The following is a 24,035-nucleotide window of genomic DNA, read 5'->3' as shown; positions in this document are numbered from 1 at the left end:
CACTTTCTTAAGAGATTCAAGGCATTCAGAGCATTACTTTGTCTCCTTGTCCTACTGATTTATTAATTCAGAAAAATAATCAAGCAAAATTTAGCACATTTATTAGAAAAAAACGACTAACTGGAATTAGTTATACAATCAGATTGTTTCATTACTTCGGTCAACAAAATTTGGTAGGATTATTTGGTAAAAATACAATAACACAGGACTCCGTCTAAGACGAAAAAAAACAAATACTTTACATAGAAAAAAAATAAAAACAATATAATAGCAATGAAAATAAGGAAAGGAGGGAATACAAAAGAAAAAGCACCACTCTGAGAGCACAAACTTCAAACTGATCATAGCAATATGGAGTTTCAAGAAAAATGAACGAATTTTTAGAAAAAGTGCAGAAGAAAGAATCGCTCGGAGACCAGAATTCCCAGCCGATAATTTCTGATGCACCAATCATCTGGGGGAGATATACCCCTCCGATTTTTTTGCATTTTTTTAAATTGCTTTAGTAGGATGCTAAGTATGTTTAGTTTCAGTACATACTGAAATTAATTGGCTTTTCAAGAATAAAAACTAGTATTTCATTGCCCTTTGGCCAGAAAATACAGTAAGAGGAAGGGGCTGTATATTCATATATATATATATATATATATATATATATATATATATATATATATATATATATATATATAATATATATATATTATATATATATATATATATATATATATATATATATATATATATATATATATATATATATATATATATATATATATATATATATATATATATATATATATATATATATATATATATATATATATGTATATTATATTCACATATATATATATATATATATATATATATATATATATATATAATATATATATATATATATATATATATATATATATATATATATATATATAATATTCATATATATATATATATTATATAATATTCATATATATATATATATATATATATATATATATATATATATATATACATGAATGTAATAGTAATATATATATATATATATATATATATATATATATATATATATATATATATATATATATATATACAGAATTTATAACGCAAACTAATTTTTATAGTATACACTTAAGAACGTACACAAATAGGAGTCAATTAAACGGCTAGACGTTGAAATTAAAAAAAAAGAAAAAAAAGATAGAGAGAGTGAAATGTACACAGTAGACAACCAGTTGGCCTCTGAACGGCTCTTAAGTCTGACCAAAGGATTGCTTTAACAAACAATTATCTACATTTACAGTTAGTTCAAAGAGTTTAACCATTGGAGCCGAAAACTATGGGAATTTATTTTTATGAGAAACATTTGGTTCTTTGATTTATTGATATCAAATTATCATTTAGTAAGTTTTATTATTCTCCCTCAATAAACATTCATGCAGGGGCGTAATTTCCTATGGGGCAGAGGCAACTGCCCTCTCCAGAACCAAGTTCGCCCCCCCCCCGGCTGAAATTTAGTTACTGCAAACAAATCTTGTCAAAACTAAGATAAGCCAGCATAATTCAAGTATCTAGAGAAACAGGTAAGTTTCTTTAGTATATCTTTGCCTTTATGGTAATATATGGATCATTTTTCAGTGTTAATTATCATTTTGACTTGATTTGGAAAAACTGGCTCCAACTCCCCCCCCCCCCCAGAATTTTGACGAATTACACCACTGCATTTATGTAGAAAAAATTCCTTTGATAACATGGTATTTATATTTATAATTAGAATGAAAGGTAAATACAATAACCGGTTACTTTTTAATTAGGACACTTAAGATTAAAAAATATGTAGTTATACGTGGTCCGAATATTTTAGCTCTATTTCCAAAAACCTCTACTCAACGGAAAAAATAAATTAAAAAGTAAAAACGCGATTTACAAAAAAAAATAACCATCTAAACTGAAGTTCATGTTTTTAAATTCAACACGGTAGTACAGATGTTTATATAAACAATTCAGATTCTGTTTGAAACAGAAGCTTTAGCTAATCAGATGTAAAATTCTTTTTCTTTTGTACAGCATTGTTTCATGTTTAACCCCTTTTTTACGATTTCTTCTACAATGCCCTTTCCTTTTTTCTCCATTGATAAACACGTCTAGATACTGCACCAAAATATTCAGAATTCTTTCAGTAAATACCTTATTTTTCAGTTATAACTTCACCCTCCTCCAACTCCAAGAAAAATCCCAGAGAAAACCACCAGACATTCATACAGTTTTGTAGGTCTTGAACCACTGAGCTATAACATTTAGAACTTTTTCTTATATAGGCAGGAAATGCTTACGGATTTTTTTTTAAAGTCTACAAAGACGTAACATTTTTACATAAATTGTGTTTTTGAAAAAAAAAGAAGAAAAAACATTTTTGGAATCTCTCAGATGCATGACATTCTGCATACGACCACCGTGCAATATATACAAAGAAATAAAGTCCAAAACTAAATCTAATATGATTGTTAAATACCATACAAAAATATTTAAACAATCATCAGCTTTTTTTAATATAACACAGATATTAATGACAACAATTATGAACAAAATCCAATACTGATGCTACACTAGCCCTTCTTGCAATTGCTACCCTCCTGACCTCAAATCTACGACAAGAAATCGGATAATATATATATAACCTTTGACTTTTAAATTTCGTTACAATAAATTGCTCCAACATAAAGTTGCAAAAATAGAGTCTGAAACTAAAGTATGCATTAATTCTACTTTAGCACACAACTTTCGGCAATTTCTATCCTCAAAATATCCTGTTTATACAACTAAATCACAAAATTGACACTACTCTAAATCAATTATGGCGCTGAACTTGTGGGTAGTTCCAGGATTAAAATTTTCACATTAATCTTAAATAATTATTCAATTAAAAACACAAATTATATTTAGAACTCATCACTTTGTCCTCTAATAGATTATTACAAAATTTGAATGATGTTTTAGGACAATAATATCATAACAGACTAATTCAAAGTAAGATTATCAAGTTCACTAGACTATATATACAATGCCATGATAGAATTGTTCGAAATTACTGCCATGCTTTTATTATACAAGTTACTCGCAAGGTCAGCGCCAAAATCTAGAGTAGCCTACACCTGAATAATGAGGAACATTCATTAAGGGGTAGAACATCCGAATTTACAAATAAACAAAAGCACCGGAACAAAAGAGTGTCCAAGCTCATGGGATTTGGCTAACCCTGAAATACACAAAAAAAAGTCTACCTCTAAAAAAGAAAACGACAAAGATCACAGCACTCAATTACCATTACTTCTTGAATTTCCCTTTAGCCGTTTTTCTCTTTGCTTTCGTCTCTCCTTCTCAATGTCAAACACAGATATATTTATCTGAAATTAAAAAAAAAAAATTATTTTCCAAAGGGACAACAGTTTTTTCTCTTTGAATTCGACAGGCAAAGGAAGGGAGATCAGAGATTCTGTAATAATCTGAAAACTCATACAATTTATCTGAAGAAGCCATCATTAAAATGTTGACCTGAGACTTGTTTTTACGCCCTATACCCCCTCCACAGAGGTACCAATTCACAAGATTCAGGGGGATACATGACTTATTCATTTGTTCAATGAAAATACCCAACAAAGGCATCTTTCAATGAAAATATCCCCCAAATAATGTGTTTTTCGGAATTTAGGGAAGTGGGCAAATACAATCTGGGAGGCAGGGCCCCCTGCCTCTACACCCCCAAGAACAATGGCAACGCTGTCTCATCGTATAAAAGAATCGATTGGCCGACACCTAGTAGATGGTGCAACAATTCCATACGCTATAGCTGTTAGTTTTATCGGATAAATGGTCTAAGGGAGGCTGTATTGACACCCTTTCGAAAGTTTTCAGAAATTGTGCTCCACAAAATTTTGGCACTGTTTGGGTAAGAATAGCAGTTTTACGGTTCAAAACACTAAAATTTGGTAGTTTCCTACGACGCAATCTTTTTTGCTATTGGGAAAAGGCCTTAGATCATAGAATTTTTATTAGAAAGAACCACTAGTATACCCATCATGGTTTGAAAGGCACATATATAATCACTACTCTTTTCTTCTTTTAATGATGTAAAATGGCGAACAAGTTTAACGGCGATTCCCTCAAGACACAGGTGTTATTAATTTTCTTAAAGATGTAAGTGTTTATACTTCATAGAGTTTATCTTCTAAGAGATGCAGGTGGTTGTTGCGTAATAGGGTTCGTTTTCTAAGAGATGCAGGTGCATGATACGTAATAGGGTTTGTTTGCTAAGAGATAAAAGTATATGTTGCATAATAGGGTTTGTTGACTCACACAGATGGATGCAGGTGTATATGTAAAAGCGACTGTGTTCTTCAAGATATTTCACGACATTTTTTAAGATATTTTTTCGAGACGTTCCATGACATTTCAAGACACTTCTTTAGACACTTTTCTTCGAGATATGTCAAGACATTTCATGAAGTTTTTTAAAACATTTTTTTTTCAAGAAATTTTTCAAGACGATCAAGACATTTCGAGACATATTTTAAGACATTTTTCTTCAAGACGTTTTTCACGATGTTTCAAGACATTTCAAGACGTTTTTTAAGTCTCTTTTTCTTCCAGACATTTTTAAAAACGTTTAGAGACATTTCAAGACGTTTTTTCTCAGAGTTTTTCAAGAGTTCTTCGGTTGTTATATTTCATGACATTTCGAGATATTTTTATGACATATTTAAGACGTTTTTAAAGAATTTTGAACACATTTCGAGACATTTTTCCAAGAAGTTTCAAGATATTTCAAGACTTTTTTAAGACATTTTTCTTCAAGACGTTTTTCAAGGACACTTTAAGACATTTTTAAAGACATTCTATGAGGCTTTTTAAGACATTTTCTTCAAGATGTTTTTCAAGAAGTTTCAAGATATTTTAAGACGTCTTTTAAGACCTCTTTCTTGAAGTCATTTTTCAAAGCATTTCAAAATGTTTCTTTAGACATTTTTCTTCAAGACGTTTTTAAAAACATGTTTCTTCAAAACTTTTCTCAAGATGTTTCAAGACGTTTTTCTCTAAGAATTTTCCAAGATTTCTTTGGTTGTTATGTATTAGGGGAATGTTTACTTATGTTAAGGATGACACAATCTCGCGCGACATGCTAGACTTCAGGGGCACGTGGAGAATCCTCGGTTGTACCTGTAGGTAGTACACATATGGGGTGTTACGTAATGACGATGCACACGTGGATTGTCATACAATACTTTAAGAGATTACACTCCATTTCAATACGTTTTTTCAAAGAGCCCATACAGTCTTAAGATTTTCGTCCACATTAGGATTCGAAAGAGATTTCTCCTCAATGGAATGGAGGGCTAGACACCTGGACTATGAAAGCCTTCCTAATATAATTATTAGGAAAATACTTTCTATATTATAACCTATTCCACACACCGAGAATTCCCTGTCTTGGTTTCTAGACTGATTAAATGGATCGCATGTTTACCTATGTCCTTAATAATTGACATGCAGGAGAGAAAATCAATTAATAGAAATTGGATATATTTGATGTGCACCAGACTGTCAAGTAATTCTTGGGAGGGGATTATCAGATAATGTTAGGGGCTGTTCTTAGCGCATTTCTTAGTAATAGATTCGTTTCCTCTATTGGAACTTGAATGTACTAACAGAGATGAAATAAAAGCGAGAGTATCATTATGGCTAGAATATGGTATAGCTTCATATACGATCAAAAGTACTTCTTTTCCTTTTCTCTGCATTTAATTTTACACCTATGTTAGAGGCAATCTTGAACGTACATGCCTATGTAGATAGGCTAAAAGACACTTCAATTACATTCGTAAAATACATTGATTCATCCTGGAACAAGAAATCTAAAGAATGAAGGCTTTTTTGTAGATACAAGTTTATTAATAGTAAAACCTTATAAAATCAATCACAGAATAGCAATTAAAACTCAACAAACAGAAAAACAAAACATAAAAAGACCTGATACAGGATAAAATATTAGCAAAAAGCACCATGAATTAAAGAAAGGCAGGGGGCATAGCAACCAATTCCATGGAAAAAGGATGGAGACTTGTTATTAGACCTAAACTTAAACAATATTAAGAGATATTTCTGAAAGTTCTTAATGAAAATACATCGTTTCTGTTGTTCTACTAGACGCACCTGCAAGAAAAAAGAGACACATCTTTGCGTTCGGTTATTTCTGACAGGTTTTAATGAACATGCCAAGTTACTTTGAGCCACAACTATGCATGTTCACGCCGCCATGACAATATGTGGCACACCCACTATAGCAAGCATTTACAGGGGAAAGGGAAATTATTAGAGGTAAATTTAAGTCAGACTAAAAGATATATTTCTAAGAGCTTTTAATGAAAAATACCCCGTTCTTTGACCAAGAGTTCTGTTTCTCGTCCTCCTCCGTCGAAAAACTTCTTTTAACACACCCCAGCTGAACTTTAAGCTGTAGAACATGCTAGTCCAAGATATGCATGTCACCATGGCAAACTAGGATAGCACACGACACCCTCGGACACCTTCATAATTCCAAAGGCATTTTTCCAGGTATTTTCTTAATAAAACAGGTATTTTCTTAATGAAAGTATTTTAGCCTCAGGTGACTTGATTCTGCAGTGAGTTATTATTATTAGTAGTATAATCATGTTTTTTCACGCCATGCAGTGAGTTGTTAGTAGTAGTATTTTGGGTTTTTGCAAGCAATCCAAACTATGACTTAAAACTTTTCAGATATTTTCATGATAATCCGTACCTGTGTCGACCTCAGGTGACTTGATAATGCAAAAAGTTGTTAGTAGTATTAGTATTTTTGTCATATATTTTCTTGATAAAACGTAGCTGCATTAGCCTCGGGTGACGTGGTGCTACGGTGAGAGCATTTTCAGATATTTTTTAGATAAAACATCCTTGTGTCAATCTCAGGTTGCTTGGTGGTGCAGTGTGTTGTTAGTAGAAGTGGTATTTTCATGATTTTTTAGTAAACCATTCATACTAAAACTTAAATATTTTCAGATATTTTCATGATAAAACGGGTTAACCTACAAATAAACCAGCAACCTAGAACTAACGTGTCGCACCCTGGGTACCTGCAACCGACTAGTTTTAACAGCAAGAAAAACAATATGATTCTTATCGAAATTTCGTGCAAACTCGCACCGTTTTTAAGGATTTTTTCTCACATGCTAATAGGAAAGGTTAACTAGCTTAACCTATCATGTGTAGACCTGAGGTCGACACAGGTACGTTTTGTCAAGAAAATATATGAAAATGTTTAAGGTATAGCATGGAGAGCTTACAAAAACAATGATGATACTACTACTAATGATAACTCGCCATAGCATAATGTAACCTAAGACTAACATATTTATGTCTCATTAAGAAAACATCTGAAAATATTTAAGATATAGTATGAATGGCATGCAAAATACATGAAAATACTACTACTTGTAACAACTCACTGCATCAACAAGCCACGTGAGGCCAACACAGGTATGTTTTATCAAAAAATATCTGAAAATAATTAAGGTGTAGTATAAATGGCATGCGAAAAACATGGAAATACTACTACTACTAGCAACTCACTGCACTTCCAAGCTATATGAGGTCGACAAAGTTACGGTTTATCATGAAAATATCTGAAAAATTTTAACTTATAATATGAACGGTTTGCGAAAAAACACAGCAATAGAACTACTACTAACAACTCACCGCCGAACCAAGTCACCTAATGCCAACACAGGTACGAATTATCAAGAGAGCATCTGGAAATTTAAGGGTATTGCATGAATGGCTTACAAAAAAACGATGATACTAATATTACTAATAACTTACCACAGAATAACGCCACCTGAGGCTAACAAAATTATGTTTTATTAAGAAAAGATCTGAGAATGTTTAGGGCAAAGTATGAATGGCTTACGAAAAAAAACACGAAAATACTACTACTACTAACAACTCACCACAGCTCCAAGTCACTTGAGGCTAGCACAGCTACGATTTTATCAAGAAAATATATGAAAATCTTTAATGAATAGTATGAATGGCATGAAAAAAACATGGAATTACTACTACTACTACTACTAAAAACTTATCACAGCACCAAGTCACCTGAGGCTAGCAAAGGTACGTTTTATCAAGAAAGAACTATACGAAAATCTTTAACGTATAGTATGAATGACATGCAAAAAATATGTAAAATACTACTACTACAACTAACAACTTAATACATTACCAAGCGACCTGAGGTCAACACAGGAACGTTTTATCAAGGAAATATAAGAAAATGTATAGGGTGTAGTATGAATAGTATGGAAAAAACAAAAATACTACTACTACTAACAACTCACTGTACTACAAAGCCATCTGAGGTCGATACAGGTACGTTTTATCAAGAAAATATCTGAAAATTTTAAAGTTATTGTGTGAATGGCTTGCAAAAAAACAAAAATACTAATACTAATAACAAGTCATTGCATTACTAAGTCGCCTGAGGTTGACACAGGTACGGTTTATCATGGAAATATCTGAGAATTTTTCAGCTATATAGCATGAATGGCTTGTAAAAAAAGAACTACTAATAACTCAATGCACTACCAAGTCACCTGAGGTCAAAACAGGTACGTTTTATCAAGAAAATATCTGGAAATATTTCAGGTATATGCTTGGACTTGCATTTTCTACAGATTAAAGTTATGATGGCGGATGTTAAAAGAATTTTTCGACGGAGGGGGATTGAAACCTAACACTCAAGTCAAAGAACGGGGCATTTTTCATTAAAAATTCTCAGAAATGTCTCTTAATATGACTTAGATTTAACTCTAATAATAATCCCCCTTGAAATAGCTTGTTAGAAAGGGCCAGCCACATATTGTCACGGTCGCGTGAATATGCATAATCTTGGCTCAACAAAATGTGGCATTTTTATCAAACCACTCAGATATAACAGAATGCAAACATTTGTCCTTTTTCTTGCAAGTGCGTCAAATAGAGCATGAAATGATACATTAATGAAATGATACATTTTCATTAAGAGCTCTCAGAAATATCTCTTAATATGGCTTAAATTTACCCCTAATAACAACCCTCCACCCCTTTTCCCATAGAATTGCTTGCCAGGCCCCGCACTTTTCTTTAATTCATGGTTATTTTTGCTTATATTCTATCCTATATCAGGTATTTTCACGTTTGGTTTTTCCATTTGTTGGGTTTTAATTGTTTTTTCTGTGACTTCATGAATTTATAAAGTTTTTCCATTATTAAACTTGTATCTACAAAAAAAGCCTTCATTGTTTATATTTCTTGTTCCAGGATGAATTTTCAATTTATTTCGCTAATGCAATTTAAGTATCTTAAAGCCTATATACACAAGTAGACTCGTTCAAGATTGCCTCTAATATAAGTGTAAAATTCTGTGTAGTGAAGAGGAAAAGGAAAGACTTTTGATCGTATATGAAAGTGTATCATATTATAGTCATAATGATAAGGTAAAGGTAAAGGATACGGCATTAGACTTTACAATCCGTACCGGCGGTGCTGATCTCCGTTCCTTGGCCCTTCAGCCAGGAAGTGTAATGGGGGGTTGGGGGCCAGCCATCCTGTGCTTTCGCACACCTTTCCTGTTTACCTTCCCTAGATTTCTCCAGGTACCCATTTAGAGCTGGGTCGAATCTGGCTAAGCTTACAGTCACGCCACTGACCCCCGTCCCAAACTGAAGAATTGGGTACACTGGGATTCGAACCCGCGTCCTCTCAGACAAGTCAAAATGATACTCTCGCTTTTATTCCATTTCTGATAGCAGATACAAATTCCAATAGAGTAAAAGATTCTATTATTAAAAACGCGCTAAAACCACCCCCAATATTATCTGACAATACCCTTTAAAGCATTGGTTAACAAGCAGGTGCACATAAAATGTAACAAATTTCTAGTAATCGATTTTTCCCCTGCATGTTATTACAGACATAGGAAAACACACGATCCAGTTCATCATTCTAGAAAGCGGGACAGGGAATTCTCCGTGCGGGATATAGGTTATAATGTAAAAAGTATTTCCCAGATAATAATACTAGGAAGGCTTTCATAGTCAAGCTGTCTGATCCATTCCGTCGAAGAGAAACCTCTTCCGAATCCTAATGGAGACATAAAATCTTTAGATTATACAGGTTCCCTGAAAAAGAAATTCTTGAAAGAAAATGAAATCTCATATTATTATTTTACAATCCGGGTTCATTCATTACGTAACACCCCATGTGTGTGCTACTCTCAGTTACAACCGAGGATTCCCCACGGGCCCCTGAAGTCTAGCGTGACACGGGAGACCGCGTCATCCTTAACATACGTAAACCTTCCCCTATTACATAGCAACCAAAGAAATCTTGAAAAACATTTTAGAAAAACAAGTTTTGAAATGTCTTGAAACGTCTTGAAGAAAAATGTCTTGAAAAACTTCTTGAAGAAAAATGTCTTGAAAAACTTCTTGAAGAAAAAGATCTTTAAAACGTCTTAAAATGTCTTGATACGTCTTGAAAAAAAAAGTCTAAAAACGTCTTGGAATGTCTGGAAAATGTCTTGAACACAAAACGCCTTAAAAAACGTCTTGAAATGTTTTGAAAAAACGTCTTGGAGAAAAATGTCAAAGAGAACTTCTTGAAATGTCTTGAAAAACGTCTTGAAATGTGTCGAATCGTCTTGAGAAACGCCTTGAAGAAGAATGTCTTCATGTCAGAAAAAACATCTCAAAATGTCTTGAAGAAAACATTCCTAATTAGTTAACATACACCTCCACCCATTTGCATGAGTAAACTAACTCTATTATGCAACATACACCTGCATCTCTTAAAAATCGTGAAGTAAACATTCCCTATTACGTAAAAACCACCTGCATCTGTTAGAAAACAAACCTTATTACATAACACACACCTTAATCTCGAAGAAAATTAATAACAACTGCGTCTTGAAGGAATCGCCGTTAAACTTCGTCCTCATCATAAATTATTAAAGGAAGAAAAGAGTAGTGGATATGTATGCCTTTAAAACCAAGGAAGGGATGTTACTAGAACCCTCTTTCAATAGCACATAATTGCTGGTTTGATACAGATATTCTTGTAAATAAACACGCTTGCATGACTATTCTTCTCTTGAAAAATAAGAATTTTCACATTTAGCGGCTTTAGAGTTCTTATACACGTTTAATTTTGTAGCATAATTTTTCTGAATATTGCTCCCTTTCTGGGAAGCTTTAGCCCTTTTTCTTCAATTTCTAATTTTCATTTGCTAATAGCTTTGGATAAGCTACTTTAAATTTGAAGGAGTTTCCATATTTAGGATCAGCACAAATAGTAGCTTTTGTAGTTGAATATATTAAAATCAATTTTTTTTATATTTATTAAAGTTTCGGTATCTATTGTCCAGAGTCACTTCTTACTTACAGATTTTCTGCTACGAACTGTCTGAGCCTTGGATTCTTTAAACGTCAGAGAGGGCACCGCGCCCACCTTCAAACTTATTTTGTATATTCAAATTTAACATTCGTATATTATGCAAGAATGATAATCATACCTGTAAAAATAGATGTCCCCTCCCAGCGTCCCAGCCCTCTGCCTTTTGTGTAATTATGCAAAAGAATGTAAATGTTTATGCTATGTCTGACGTGTTTCCACAATTTCAGTACCGAAGCTGCAGACATTGTCCAGATATTCCTCGGGATTAAGCGAGATTAGGGATTAAATTCTACACCCCCCCTACCACCACCAACCCTGCTTCTACATGTATCTAACGTCAAGGCTCACTGTAAAATCTAGAAAAAAAATTATTTAAACAATTTGCGTTCTTCAACAGGCTTAGTTACAGTAAAAAAAAAAAACTCTCTTCAGTTGTTTGAACAGTCTCAGAGGAATTAACGGTTAAATAATGCTATAAAATCCGTTCAACATACTCAAAATAAATAGTTTAGCTAGAATTCAAGTTTTCTGCAGCGCATAGACTGGCAGAATGAATTTTTGATCAAAAACTAAAGCATTACATCTTTCTTTCAATTTTCTTGAGTTTAATAGGATCCTTTTACTATAAGTAGCCTTCAGAAAAGATGTGCTCAAAATATGAGTAACCAATATTGTAACACAAAAATATATGTGTAATGTACAATTATGTAATGTAGAAATAGTAATATGTAATAAAGGAATCCATTTATACTTTGTATCACAGTAAGCATCCAAGATCTAAATCAAACTGCGAAATTTATGCTACTGAAGATTACAATCTTCACTAATAACAATACCAGATTATCATCCCCCCCTCCATCCCGACTTCAGGGATTTCAAAGCCAAAAAGAAGGAAACCACTAGTAGTGATCTGTCTTTGATTCTAGGACAGGAACTCTTGTCGCTTATGAACCAAGGTGTATCTCCAACAATGTGTGAATTAGGCTTCCTCCGAATATCCAAACAATATTGTATCTCAACAGTACCAACAACATCAAAAACACCTGTAACGGTATTTATAATATATATTCAGAAATAATCTAAATCGGGAACTTCTAGATTTCTGAATTTCTACCAGCTGAACAGCCTTTGTTTCACTTCAAAATCAGCCCGCAAGTAACGAGATAAAGGACTACTTACCAAACTTCTTTAGTGTTTGGAACTTAATAGACTTAATATATTAATAGAATAGACTTAATAGAACTTAATATACATTTATAGGACGATCATTAATTGACCCTAAGACTTGCCTTAGGGGGTTATCTCACAAGATCAAGGCTTTTAAATACATTCCCTTGTCCTAAACATACTTCTTTTTAATATAATCCCACTTTTACTCTTTCTCTCCTTTTTCCTCATTTTCCTTCTCCTTTTTCCTCATTTTCCTACTCTAATTTGTTTCGCATTTTGTATTCAACTTCTGATCTAGTCTTCCTGAACATGGACCCCAAGATATTATATGTATATTATATATATAAAAAAAAAATATTATTTTTAAAGCAAGTCACTGTTTCACTACTATATTCCACTTTTAGTTTTTTATTAGTTGTCTTTTCCTGAAGCTCACACTGCACTTCTATACATGTTTTCACGTTCTATACAGGTTTATCTCAGGATTTTTTAGAAAGATAATTAGTTTCGCCGAAATTTCCCCGAAAAATTAACATTAGGAAAAAACACGAGCGGAAACGCAAATAACAAACTATTGATTTTCACTAGCACTGATTTTTTGGATTACAAGGAGCCCAATTTTATTCGAAGCAAATTCGGCCAAACTTCGAAAAATTCAAGGATAGCTGAAGCAGTATTTCTATGCATCAACGTTTCTAAGTTTGTAATATTTTCTAATACAGCATAGGAAAAACTAACAAAAAAGGGAAGAATTCACCTTTTCTGCATGTGGAATGAGAAATTCTGGCTTCGTAATTTCATCTGGCAGCTGTTTCAATACCTGAAGAGTTTCATACATCGTAGGACATAGCTTCAAATTTTTGCCCCGTCCCAAACTAAACTTCAAAAGGACTAAAGCTACACGGAATAACACTTTGATACCTGAAAAATTTTAATCAGATTAAAATCTGATTAAAGGCTATAGGCTATATATTTAAAATAAAAAAAAAATGGCTATAGGGAGTTCCAGCGCTTCAGAGCAAACATCATTCATGCTTTACTATCTAATAGGGTTTAATTTCATCTTTTTTTAACCATATAGCAGATCAACTGGCATTTTGTAAATGATTGCATGATTAGTTTCTTTGCATTGTTATGAACAGATAAGAGAATGAATTCGCCATTTTCGCAATTTTAGGATAAACGAACTAGAAAATAATTAATTATCGCTAACGATACGTGGTTTGCGGAACACACCCTCACAAGGGCGCTAATGGAGGAAGGGGATAGATGGCCCCATTGTTTCCCGCATTCAAACATCACCTTATTAAAAAATACTTTATTTTGGTATTTTCTTTTGAAAAAAAGTCGAAAAGCAACAAAATTCTGCTTCCCCGAGATTTTGAAAAATATGGTCTTTACGTGTCTTCTTTCACTTTCACAAATTAGCGCCACTGCACCCTCAAAATTCAGTTTTTAACGAAGCATTTTATCAAAGTCAGCCGACGTGCCAAAAGTAAGATACCTGTTTTGGAATAATTTGAGAAAAACTTTTATGTAAAGGAAAACGATATACATTACTCGCAAACAGAACAACTTTTAACCAACTTTATAAGACCTAATACATTACTGCAGATTAGTAAATATGTAAATGTTGCAGTCCTTATGTTTTACTTTAGAAAGTCTATATTTTACAATTATTAGCTGAAATGAGCACTACACTTCGATTGATCTCAAGAGTTAGCTGATGATGGAGTCTACAGGGTTTGAGATTTTACGGGATGATGGGATACTTTGGGTCACGATGGGATTTCCAGTTTCTTGTCCTTTTTTCAAACAAACTACATACCGACACGCAATATACTCCAGTCACAATAAGCTGTGGCTCATTTTAGGTTCATCCACACTACATAAAGACACGGCAAACTATTATATTAATAACGGTTTTTTATGATTATAAAATGCGACCCAATAAATATTATCTATGTTTTTAAGTCAATGATATTAGGATAAAACGTATTTAGAATATTAAGGTAATTTTAACCCAAGGAAATGTACAATATAGGCAGATAAAAACTTGACCTATTTCTCGTTACAACTGTAAGAATACCGATATTGTGAATTTAGAAAATAGGTAGCAGATTATGATACTAATATACACTCTTGGAACGACTTCTCCGGCACGTTCCTACATAACTGATAAATCAGTACCTGTTAACTGGACTTTGGCAAAGTGAAAATACTTAGTAAATTAACTTTCGTACGGTAATTATTGTCTTTATCTTATAATATTACAACAATTTTTTTCTAACTTGTATTTATCTCTTTTGGGTTGGTTCTGTATATAGACAGTTGGCTCGAAGGAAAAATAAAAATTTTCATTGATTTAAAAGGAATTACCTTTAAAATACCATAAATAGCGAAAAGTAAAATCAAAGTTAAAACATAAATATACTGGTTTAAGTTCGAGACAGCTATTTCGAAGAATAGAATGTGTAGGTTCTGCACTAAAGAATATTCACAATAACAGACTTGAAGTCTATTAATATTTAAAGAGGACTCAACTTCTAATGCAAAAAAGTGTCAAAAGAGATATTTAATACATTATTTTAATTTTGCTTATTTCTCTCTCTCCATCTCCTTCATCTCCTTTTTCTCAGTCTGTCGTTCTCGTTAATAAAAAGAACATAAAAACATAGCTACTTACGCTCACAAAGGAACATATCCCATACTCTCAGCACCGACGGCCAAGGGAGTGACCTACAGTAGGCACACATAAACCATTCAGTCACAAACAAAATTGGCTCTATTCGTTGTTTCTCCTAAAATAGCAGGTTATTAACATAAGAAAACAGCTTAGAAACAAAATACGTTAATCTCTATAGCTATGCCTATAGTTATGGCCCGATAATCTTAATAACTTTTTAAAAAGAGCGTCAATAGTTTTACACGAAAAACAAAACTGAAATAAAAAAAATCAGCAGCAAATATTATAAAACATAAATATGTCCGTGAGAAGGATAGGAAAATAGACTAAACATAAAGCACAACTCAATGAAAAAACACAAGTTTACAAATATTGTGAATAATCAAATTTCGGCAAAGAAGTACGAAAAATAGATGCCTCCGTTAATCCTATACCTTCCCTGTTCGTTTTCTTCTTGTTAATTCAATTTACATCGTGTTCAAGGAAGTAGCACCCACAGAAGCTATGCTTTTGGTGTGCTGCAAAACATTTTGCAGCACAGTCTGATCTAAGTTGCAGTTTCTCTATTTTCACTGAGAAAAATACTGACTCTTAACTGTAATAAGTGTTAAGAGATTAGTACTATCTCTGTTTCAGAGATGGAGGGGGGGCAAACAATATATAAAACATTAAAAGCCTAAATTTTAGTTCATGTATTCATCAAAAGGACAAAATTTCAGCTAATTTGTGGTACCTTTTGACTTCCTTTCAACATATACCCGTTTAAAAACAAAGCTGAAGTGAAGACAACCACGTAACTTCCTGAATTACTATTGTCAGTCACAACTAACCATGGTCATACCCACGGGAAATCTAAATCTTTTAAGACTTTCCAATATAATTTTGTGGATACTTGATGACTTGTAATGCAATGTCTTTGGCTAACTCAATTCTCAAAAGCTTTGAATGTTTTTAAGAACAAACTGCCATTTCAACATTTTCTCTAGAACCACAATAACCTATTCTTCCACAGCCTATTCTTCTCTAGGTAAGAGACTCTAGAAAACAAAGATCAATATGATCTTCCTGACCTTTGATAAAAGCTGTGCTTTAGCAGGTCATTAACGTCCAAAGATCTGGTTACTAAATATAAAACTGCAATAAAATAAATCTTTATGCAGCCTTTTCGAAAAAAAAAAGAATGAAAATGTTGGCATATTGATGTCAATATCAGCATGCAAGAAGTGTTCATGGTGTTATTGTTATTTTGCGTCTGATCAAAGATCTAACAAAACCCGTTTTTGGGGCTCTCCTGTTTGGTTAATTGAACGTCGTTTAAGTAATTTCATATTAATAAATAAACTCAGTAGCCTCTATACACATACCGTAAGTAATCATTAAAAAATTGAGATTGTGATAGCAACAAATGAGATTGCTGTTACATTTCTTTGCTTATGTCTAATTTCATCTACCAGGCAACATTAGCCCCCCCCCCATATTAATATGTCAGATCCGTTTTGAAATCTGATCATAAAAATATTGCCACGGTCGAGCTATTGTTGCTCTTTTAAAGTAAGTAATGGCAAAAAAACAGCATATTTTTGTGGTAATACTTCTTTTGTTACTTAAACGAAGCCCGAAAATGTTAAATTTCTGTTTGAATGAGCTGTCGCTTGATATTTTCATGTTCCATATTTCCACAGATCGCTCGAACATTTGTCTAATATCCTCAGCAATTGTCATCAAGAACCAATCCTTTGATGAGAATGATCTCCCTCCGTAAAACCATACGCGTTCTATCGGCTAATAACATTTGGTCACGAACTGTAAACTTAATAAAAAGTACATATTTTGAATCAACATACTAAACATATTTATTTGACTAAAATTGTTGAATGAGTTGCCCAAAAACTAGGATTACAATAATTCAACTACTATCCAGGAAGTAACCTAAATAAACTTAAAAGCCTAAAAAATAACAAATTTTTACTCTCCCTTCGTAATTTATTCCAAGATGCCCGGCAAAACGGGCTCGAAACGCAATCAGGGCGGAGATTTGCTTGGATGACTAGATACACTAAAAGCTTTGTATAACTCTTCAGAGAAATTGAGTCATGCCTTCAATAACTCTTCATCTAATGGTTTGCATCTCTTAATTTTTCTTGCTGTTCTGCATTTCTTTGGCATAATAAGATCGTTTATTTTTACCTTTGATGATTTTATCCAATTTTTATACATTTTCTAATTTTTTCTTTTTTACTTCTGTTTATACAGCTTCTTTCATTAAATCACTTAATGATTTAACATTTAATTAAACTTTATTTTAATATTTTTTTTTCACATACCTTCTGCTTTAACTGCTATTAGAAAGTCTCTCTCTTTTTTTCCTTTTTTTTTTTTTGCAATGTGAAAGATGTGCTTACGAACGATCTAAATAAATGATTACCAAATGCTTATGAACAACTGGAGCCGTTTTCTTCAGAAATGCCATTAAAACATTACAATCCACATGAAACTGCTCCAAGCCAGGGGCATAATAGCCGGGAACGTAGAATTCGCAAATGGCAACAAGGCACCAAAATGCAGCTTCCGAAGGCATTTGCATGAGCAAGACAGACGCGATGGGTCCTTGACTTTGGCAATACCCTTCATAAGGTTTCAATATTGAATACGCCTACAAAAATAAATAAGTCAATTAAAGGTTAGTACATTTTAGCATTTTAATCGTCAAAACGAAAATAAATTCATCATTAAAATTGCAGGAGCAGCTAAAACCTAGTAAAGAGCAAACCGCAGCCCACAGTAGCGGAGATTTTAAAAGGGTTTTTAAGGAACTGTCAAGTAATAAATATTAATAATATAAAAATATTTTGAAAACAATAATTTTTATCCGTATTCAACTAAACGGTAATTTGTAATTAACAGAAAAAAATTTACAGAATTTCAGACGAAAGCTTGAAAACCCTGAAAATTTATCTCAGGTTTACGTAAAAATTACAGCATAGAAAAAATGATTGTCAAAAACCCTACACTATAGGTTTACAGTCCCACACCATGAACGAGGAAGATCATATTTGAGCATGTGTAGCACTGATGTGTCTTTTCTTTCTATTTTTCCCTAGGAATAATCGTGCTGAGCCAGTGGTCGTATAACATCGAAAAAGGGTCCATTTGAACAGATTTAGAGTACAGCCCTCTCCACTTGTTCTCTTCATATGAATTAATTTGATGTACTAGCTTCAATAAAGAAACTTTCCATATAAAAGAAAAGACAAGACTGATAAACAGAAAGCCTGATCTTTTTTTCTACACATTAAAAAAGTTAAATAGCAACATTTTTTTTCAGGAGAAGCAACCATTTTCATAGATTCGAAGATTCGATTTTTTTTTCAGTGTCTCTGACCTTCTTAAAAATGTAAGGGAATGTCATTAACACTCCTAAAATGTTAGAGAATTGAAGACTGCTCTAAATGAAGTCTAAATAAATGACCTGACGTTAAACGAAAACAGATAACTGTCCATGGATGTCTTCCACACTCAAGGCATTAATCGATCTAAAATATCGAATATTGGGTGTCTAACTATAAAGCAGTTAACCCCTTTTAAAGAACGAGAATAGATAAAAAGCTCTTTGATTAGCGACTTCCAAAAATGAAAAAAATAATTATAAGCAAATAAATAAAATAAGAAGGTTGAAACCATGACTCAGTTTAAACTAGTTAATGTTTCTGAGAACATGTAAAAAAACTTTTTAAGTATCTGCAAAATCAATATTTTCTCTATTTTGCCCAAAAAAGCACAATATATACGTCCAAGAAGCCATCATTTAAGAGCGAGATAAAACATTTAAACTTGGACGTAGCTGAGTTTTGATAGCGGGTCACTGTATATTCTTTGGAAACCCCAAACTAGTTCCTCATTCAACTTCTTGGGTCTATTCATAAGCAACTGGTGTTCATAATTAGTGAGCAATCACGTAGTACTCCCCCCCCTAATGACTTTTCTATAACGTTATTATATTGCAACTAATTTGTTTATTGTAACCAATTAAGCTCCCAACTTCAGATGCAAATGTGTGCGTGCTAGTCTAGGAGTAATTTATATGTTGGGATGTCAAAAGAACGGGAAGTTATAATTGAGCTTGAAGGAGGGAGCATTCTCAGAAGTTTTCTTACTTGTGCAACTTCTAGTAAACAATGATTCAAAATTTTGGCCATGTTTTACCCATAAATTGCCTTACTTTTAATATCTTAAAAAGTTCTTGTTGACCAGGACCATTTTTATCTTCAAACATCTCATGAAGAGGGAACTGTCTATGAAGATCTCGAGTGATTTCGTCCAATACTCGCTGATCACCAGGCTGTTTGAGCAAATCTTCAAACACTCCCGGATTTTTCTCAATTAATTCATGTGCTCCACATAAATGCTGCCAAGCTTTACCACGAATTGACGTCGGAACCCCTTTTCGACAACGTAAAATAACCTTAAAAAAAACAAGAGTCAGTTAACTGAATAGTTTACACCTCTCCGAATTGCAATAAAAATGAGATTCGATTAATAAACCTAAAAACAAGTATTCCCTTAATATCCATAATAACGTGTAGTAGGCTCAAATTGGATTGTGAGCTCTTTGGATCCTAATCATCAATGCCATGAATCAATAAGAGTTTGCTCCGAAGCAATTAAAAAGGGAGGCATGTGATTTTGTTTTTGAAAAGAACCCTCAATAAACCAAAGAAACATTTAAAAGAAGTCCTGTTTCTTCACATACTACAGTTTAAATGTCGATATCAAACGCTAGCAAGGTAGAATTAAATAGTCTTTTAGCAAGAAAATTTTCAACTTTAGTAGCGAAAAACCGATATATTTCTGCAATTCTATTAAGCCATACGGACAGTCAAAAAAAAACATTTTTCCCCAAATGGAAAATAAAAACTGAAACCTAGCTCTTTATACTACGAATTTTTAGTGCTATTCTGAAAGCATTTAAATGAAGAAAAAATATAGTTAATGATTAATGCCGAGTGTTTATTTACCGATTGTCTTTTAAAACATTTAAACTGAAAATTAAATGATACGGTACCTTGAAGGACCCTATGTCGTTCATTATAAACTTTTTTAGTTTCTGTGGCTAAACTATACAAAACTGATCGACCGGTCTTATCATAACTTGTTGAACTGAATAAGAGATCAAAATCAATGACAGAGCAAAATGTCGACACCTAATTTCCCGTAAATCTTAAGAAAACCCATTATACTTCTCGCTCTTTGTGCCGGACATAGAGATAATTTGACATTATCATAAATTAGAAATTTCGCTTTCTCCATTAAGTGGAGTAGAATCTTCTTTTTTAAGTTCAGGAAAGGTCAGTCCCTATGAATATTCTAGCATATCTCCTAGGAAAAACGCTAAAAATCAGCTCAAAGGAATCACCATTTGGATCTCTCTATAATTTCACCCGCTTTGAATGACAAGCTCACCGACAAAAGGGACTTATAATTTCGCTGTCTTTTCAGGCAAATTTTGCAGTCAAACCCTAAAATATTGACAGCTTAACGATGATGAATAGTCCCCTGGGAAAATTCGTTAATGGGCGCTTTGTCTATATGACGATCAGCCAACACAGACACAAAATGATTTTAACGTACCGTAACCCCTTAAAGCAAATGCATATTAACGATCTCTTCCATTATTGAGGTAAAAAATTATTTTAAAATATTCCAATTGTATTTGTACTTGAGCAGTCTTATTTGGGGAGAAAAAGTTAAACTTAAGCGTAAAGAAGAAAGGATTACGAATGGGAAAGCCCACCTCATATAAGGAATCTTTTCTGTTTGTTTTAAGTTTTAATGTCCTTCTTCGTTTTCATTTGAAATAACTAATTTCTTTTTCTTTATTATAAATTTTGTTTCGTTTTTCTAACAAAGGATCAATTAGTTTCGATCATTTCCAAAACGGAATAATGGATGTACTCCATCATTAGTCATGGACAGAATTGGCACCCAATAAAATTTTTGGACGATCGTTCATTTATGCTTTTGTGTTTGGGATTCTGACACTTGTTTATTTTCTTCTTATAAGGCGAAATTTTTGTTTTATATAATTATAAGGCGAAATCTTATTAAGGCGAAACAGAAATTAATTTGAAGGAATTAACGACACCTATAAAAACAGAAATTACGATGAGTAACTAAATCTGACTAATTCCCACACGCCTTTATGGGGATCAAAGCAATATATTTGTTTCATGAATATCTTTTTGTTGGAGAATATATCTTATCAAACAGAAATTGCCCCGATTGAAAGTCCGGGTTCGGCCCCCCATAAACTCTATCAAGGTTAGACTGCCATTTTTTAATTTTGAAAAAAAACTTGTTTCGCTGTTTATTTAATTTCTGTTGGCAAGAATAATACCACTAGATTCGGCGTATTTCCAGGGCTGAAACATTTGCAAATAAGGAAATGCAAGTAACGATAGCCAGCTTCTTAAACAAATCCTTAGTTCTTTCGGAGATTATGGGAAAATATTTTAAAAGGTTCGCTCTTTTTGGCTGTATTTATCCAGCAAGTCAGCCACAAAGGCATGCTCATCACTAACCTGACTGTTTACACCTAATACTAAGACAGAATACATACAAATATATTCAGGTCTAAAGGGCTCCTTTGCGCTGTGATGAGGTCTAGCCATATCTCCGTGAAAATTAATAGGACAGCTTAAAGCAGCTTGAGAGTGTGGCTGGGTACTTTAGGATAATATTGATCATGTGATGAATGATTGCCGTTTTCAGCAACAAAAACATCTCTAATATCGTTTTCAATTTTAAGAACAGTAATTATAGTGAGTACCAAGCTTTTACAAAATAAAAGGGGGATTTCCTCCTTTTGGAAGAAACCAAAAGTTGTAGCATTAAAATAACACTAGATTGAAAAAAAAAAACATTGCACTAAATAGACAAGTACTTTAACAGATTAACGTCCAAATCATCTAAACCCGTCATCAGCTATAACACGGCCGAATCCAACAAACTTTTTAGTGACTACAGGCAGCAGTCCTCCCCCCTGAGACAAACTATGGGGCTTCAAGACGGAATCAAATCCCTCCAAAAAATGAAAAAAGAACAATTTGAAGCTATTGATAAAAGATAGTTCCTCTACATCCAAATGTAATCAGTGTCTCCCCTTATGTCTTCCTTAGAACTATTACTGATACTAACAACTAACAGCGGCATCAAGTCACCTGAGGCAAACACAGCTACGCACACTCCTCCTTGTCCCAGTCTATTCAAATCCTATCTGTTTACACCCTCCCAAGAAGTTCGAATTTCCTTTAAATCTTTCTTGATGACATCCTCCCACTCCAGCCACGGACGGCCTGCTTTCCGTTTAGCCCTTGACGGTTGGTAAAAAGGACAACCTTCGGAAATCTGTCATCCTTCATCCGCAGAAGGTTTCCAAGTCATCTCAAGCTTTTTCTCATTATAGCACTAGAAAGTGGGACAGAAACGCATTTTTTATACAACCTACTGTTTGAAATACGGTCAGTCAGCCGAGTACCCAGAACAATCCGTAGACAATTTCTCTGCCGCTTTTCAGAGTGCCCATGCTTCAGAACCATGTGAAGAGCGAGGTGGGAGGAGAATTCCCCCTCATACACGTGATAATTTATGTTCGTTTTAGTTTTAGTGTTGATCCTGTCTTTCAGTTGAAAAAAAGCTTTTTTTATTTAATTTCTGATCGTTTTTAAATTAATCTCAGGAAATCTGACTACTACTCCTTTACGGAAAAATCCCTCCTCAAAAAGGGTTTATTCTCTAGACAATTCAGTCCTAGTAAGATCTCCACGCGTAAAATTGAGTCGGCAATGAGAAAGCAAGACATAAAAAGAATTTCGTATATGAATTCAGGCAAATTCCCCCAGTGTGAAATTTCCTCTGAAAAATTAACCCCCTAGAAACTTCCCTCTCTACAGAAAATTATCCCCGTGGAAAATCCCACCAGCAGATAATTCCACCCCTCCCCAAAAAATGTATGCATACTTCCCAAAAACAAATACCATGCATAAAAAATTAACAAATTTTGTAACTTAAAGACCTTTCCCTAGGGGATGTGAGAGTGTCATGATATCCCCAATGGCCTATGCTGAACAAAATGGCTATCTCAAAATTTTTATCGGATAACTTTGAGAAAAAAAAAGGGGCGTGGGAGGGTGTCTAGTTGCCATTCAATTTGTTTGGTCGCTTAAAAAGGGCACTAGAACCTTTAATTTCCGTCCGAATAAGCCCTCTCGGGACATTCCAGGACCACTGGGTCAATACGATCACCCATGGAAAGAAAAACAGATAAAAACGCAACATTGACAGTTTTTCTGGCAAAAAAAAATACACAATTCCACATTTTTTTCAGATAGGCGCTTGAAACCTCTACAGTAAGGTTCTCTGATATGCTGAATCTGATTGTGTGATTTTCATCAAGATTCAATGTCTTTAAGGGGATGTTTCCCCTTTTTTCAAAAATCGGGCAAATTTTCTCGGGTTCGTAACCTTTGATGGGTGAGATTAAACTTAATGAAACTTAAATATTTGAAATCGGCATAAAACTCTAATTCTTTCGACATATCTACAGGTATCAAGATTCCGTTTTTTAGTTTCAGTTACTATTGAGCCGGGTCACTCCTTACGCGAACTTTCCGTCATCACGAACTTT

The 24,035-nt window shown here is 33.4% G+C and overlaps 1 protein-coding gene across 4 annotated transcripts in view; it reads right to left on the bottom strand.

The window, feature by feature from the left end:
• Positions 1-2,360: 2,360 nt before the first annotated feature.
• LOC136031940 (TBC1 domain family member whacked-like) overlaps positions 2,361-24,035 on the bottom strand; it is a 37,071-nt gene continuing 15,396 nt past the window's right edge. For all 4 annotated transcript variants that reach the window (XM_065711941.1, XM_065711940.1, XM_065711939.1 and 1 more), the window contains exons 5-9: positions 19,572-19,814; positions 17,778-18,005; positions 15,353-15,467; positions 13,424-13,587; positions 2,361-3,398 (exon numbers count right to left, since the gene is read on the bottom strand). In XM_065711941.1, the coding sequence (XP_065568013.1) occupies positions 3,309-3,398; positions 13,424-13,587; positions 15,353-15,467; positions 17,778-18,005; positions 19,572-19,814 (840 nt within the window). In that variant the 3' untranslated portion in view covers positions 2,361-3,308. The remainder of the gene's footprint in view (positions 3,399-13,423; positions 13,588-15,352; positions 15,468-17,777; positions 18,006-19,571; positions 19,815-24,035) is intronic.

Source organism: Artemia franciscana, chromosome 10, assembly GCF_032884065.1.
Source record: "Artemia franciscana chromosome 10, ASM3288406v1, whole genome shotgun sequence".
Taxonomy (NCBI): Eukaryota; Metazoa; Arthropoda; class Branchiopoda; order Anostraca; family Artemiidae; genus Artemia; species Artemia franciscana.
This window is presented reverse-complemented; position numbering and strand designations above follow the sequence as displayed.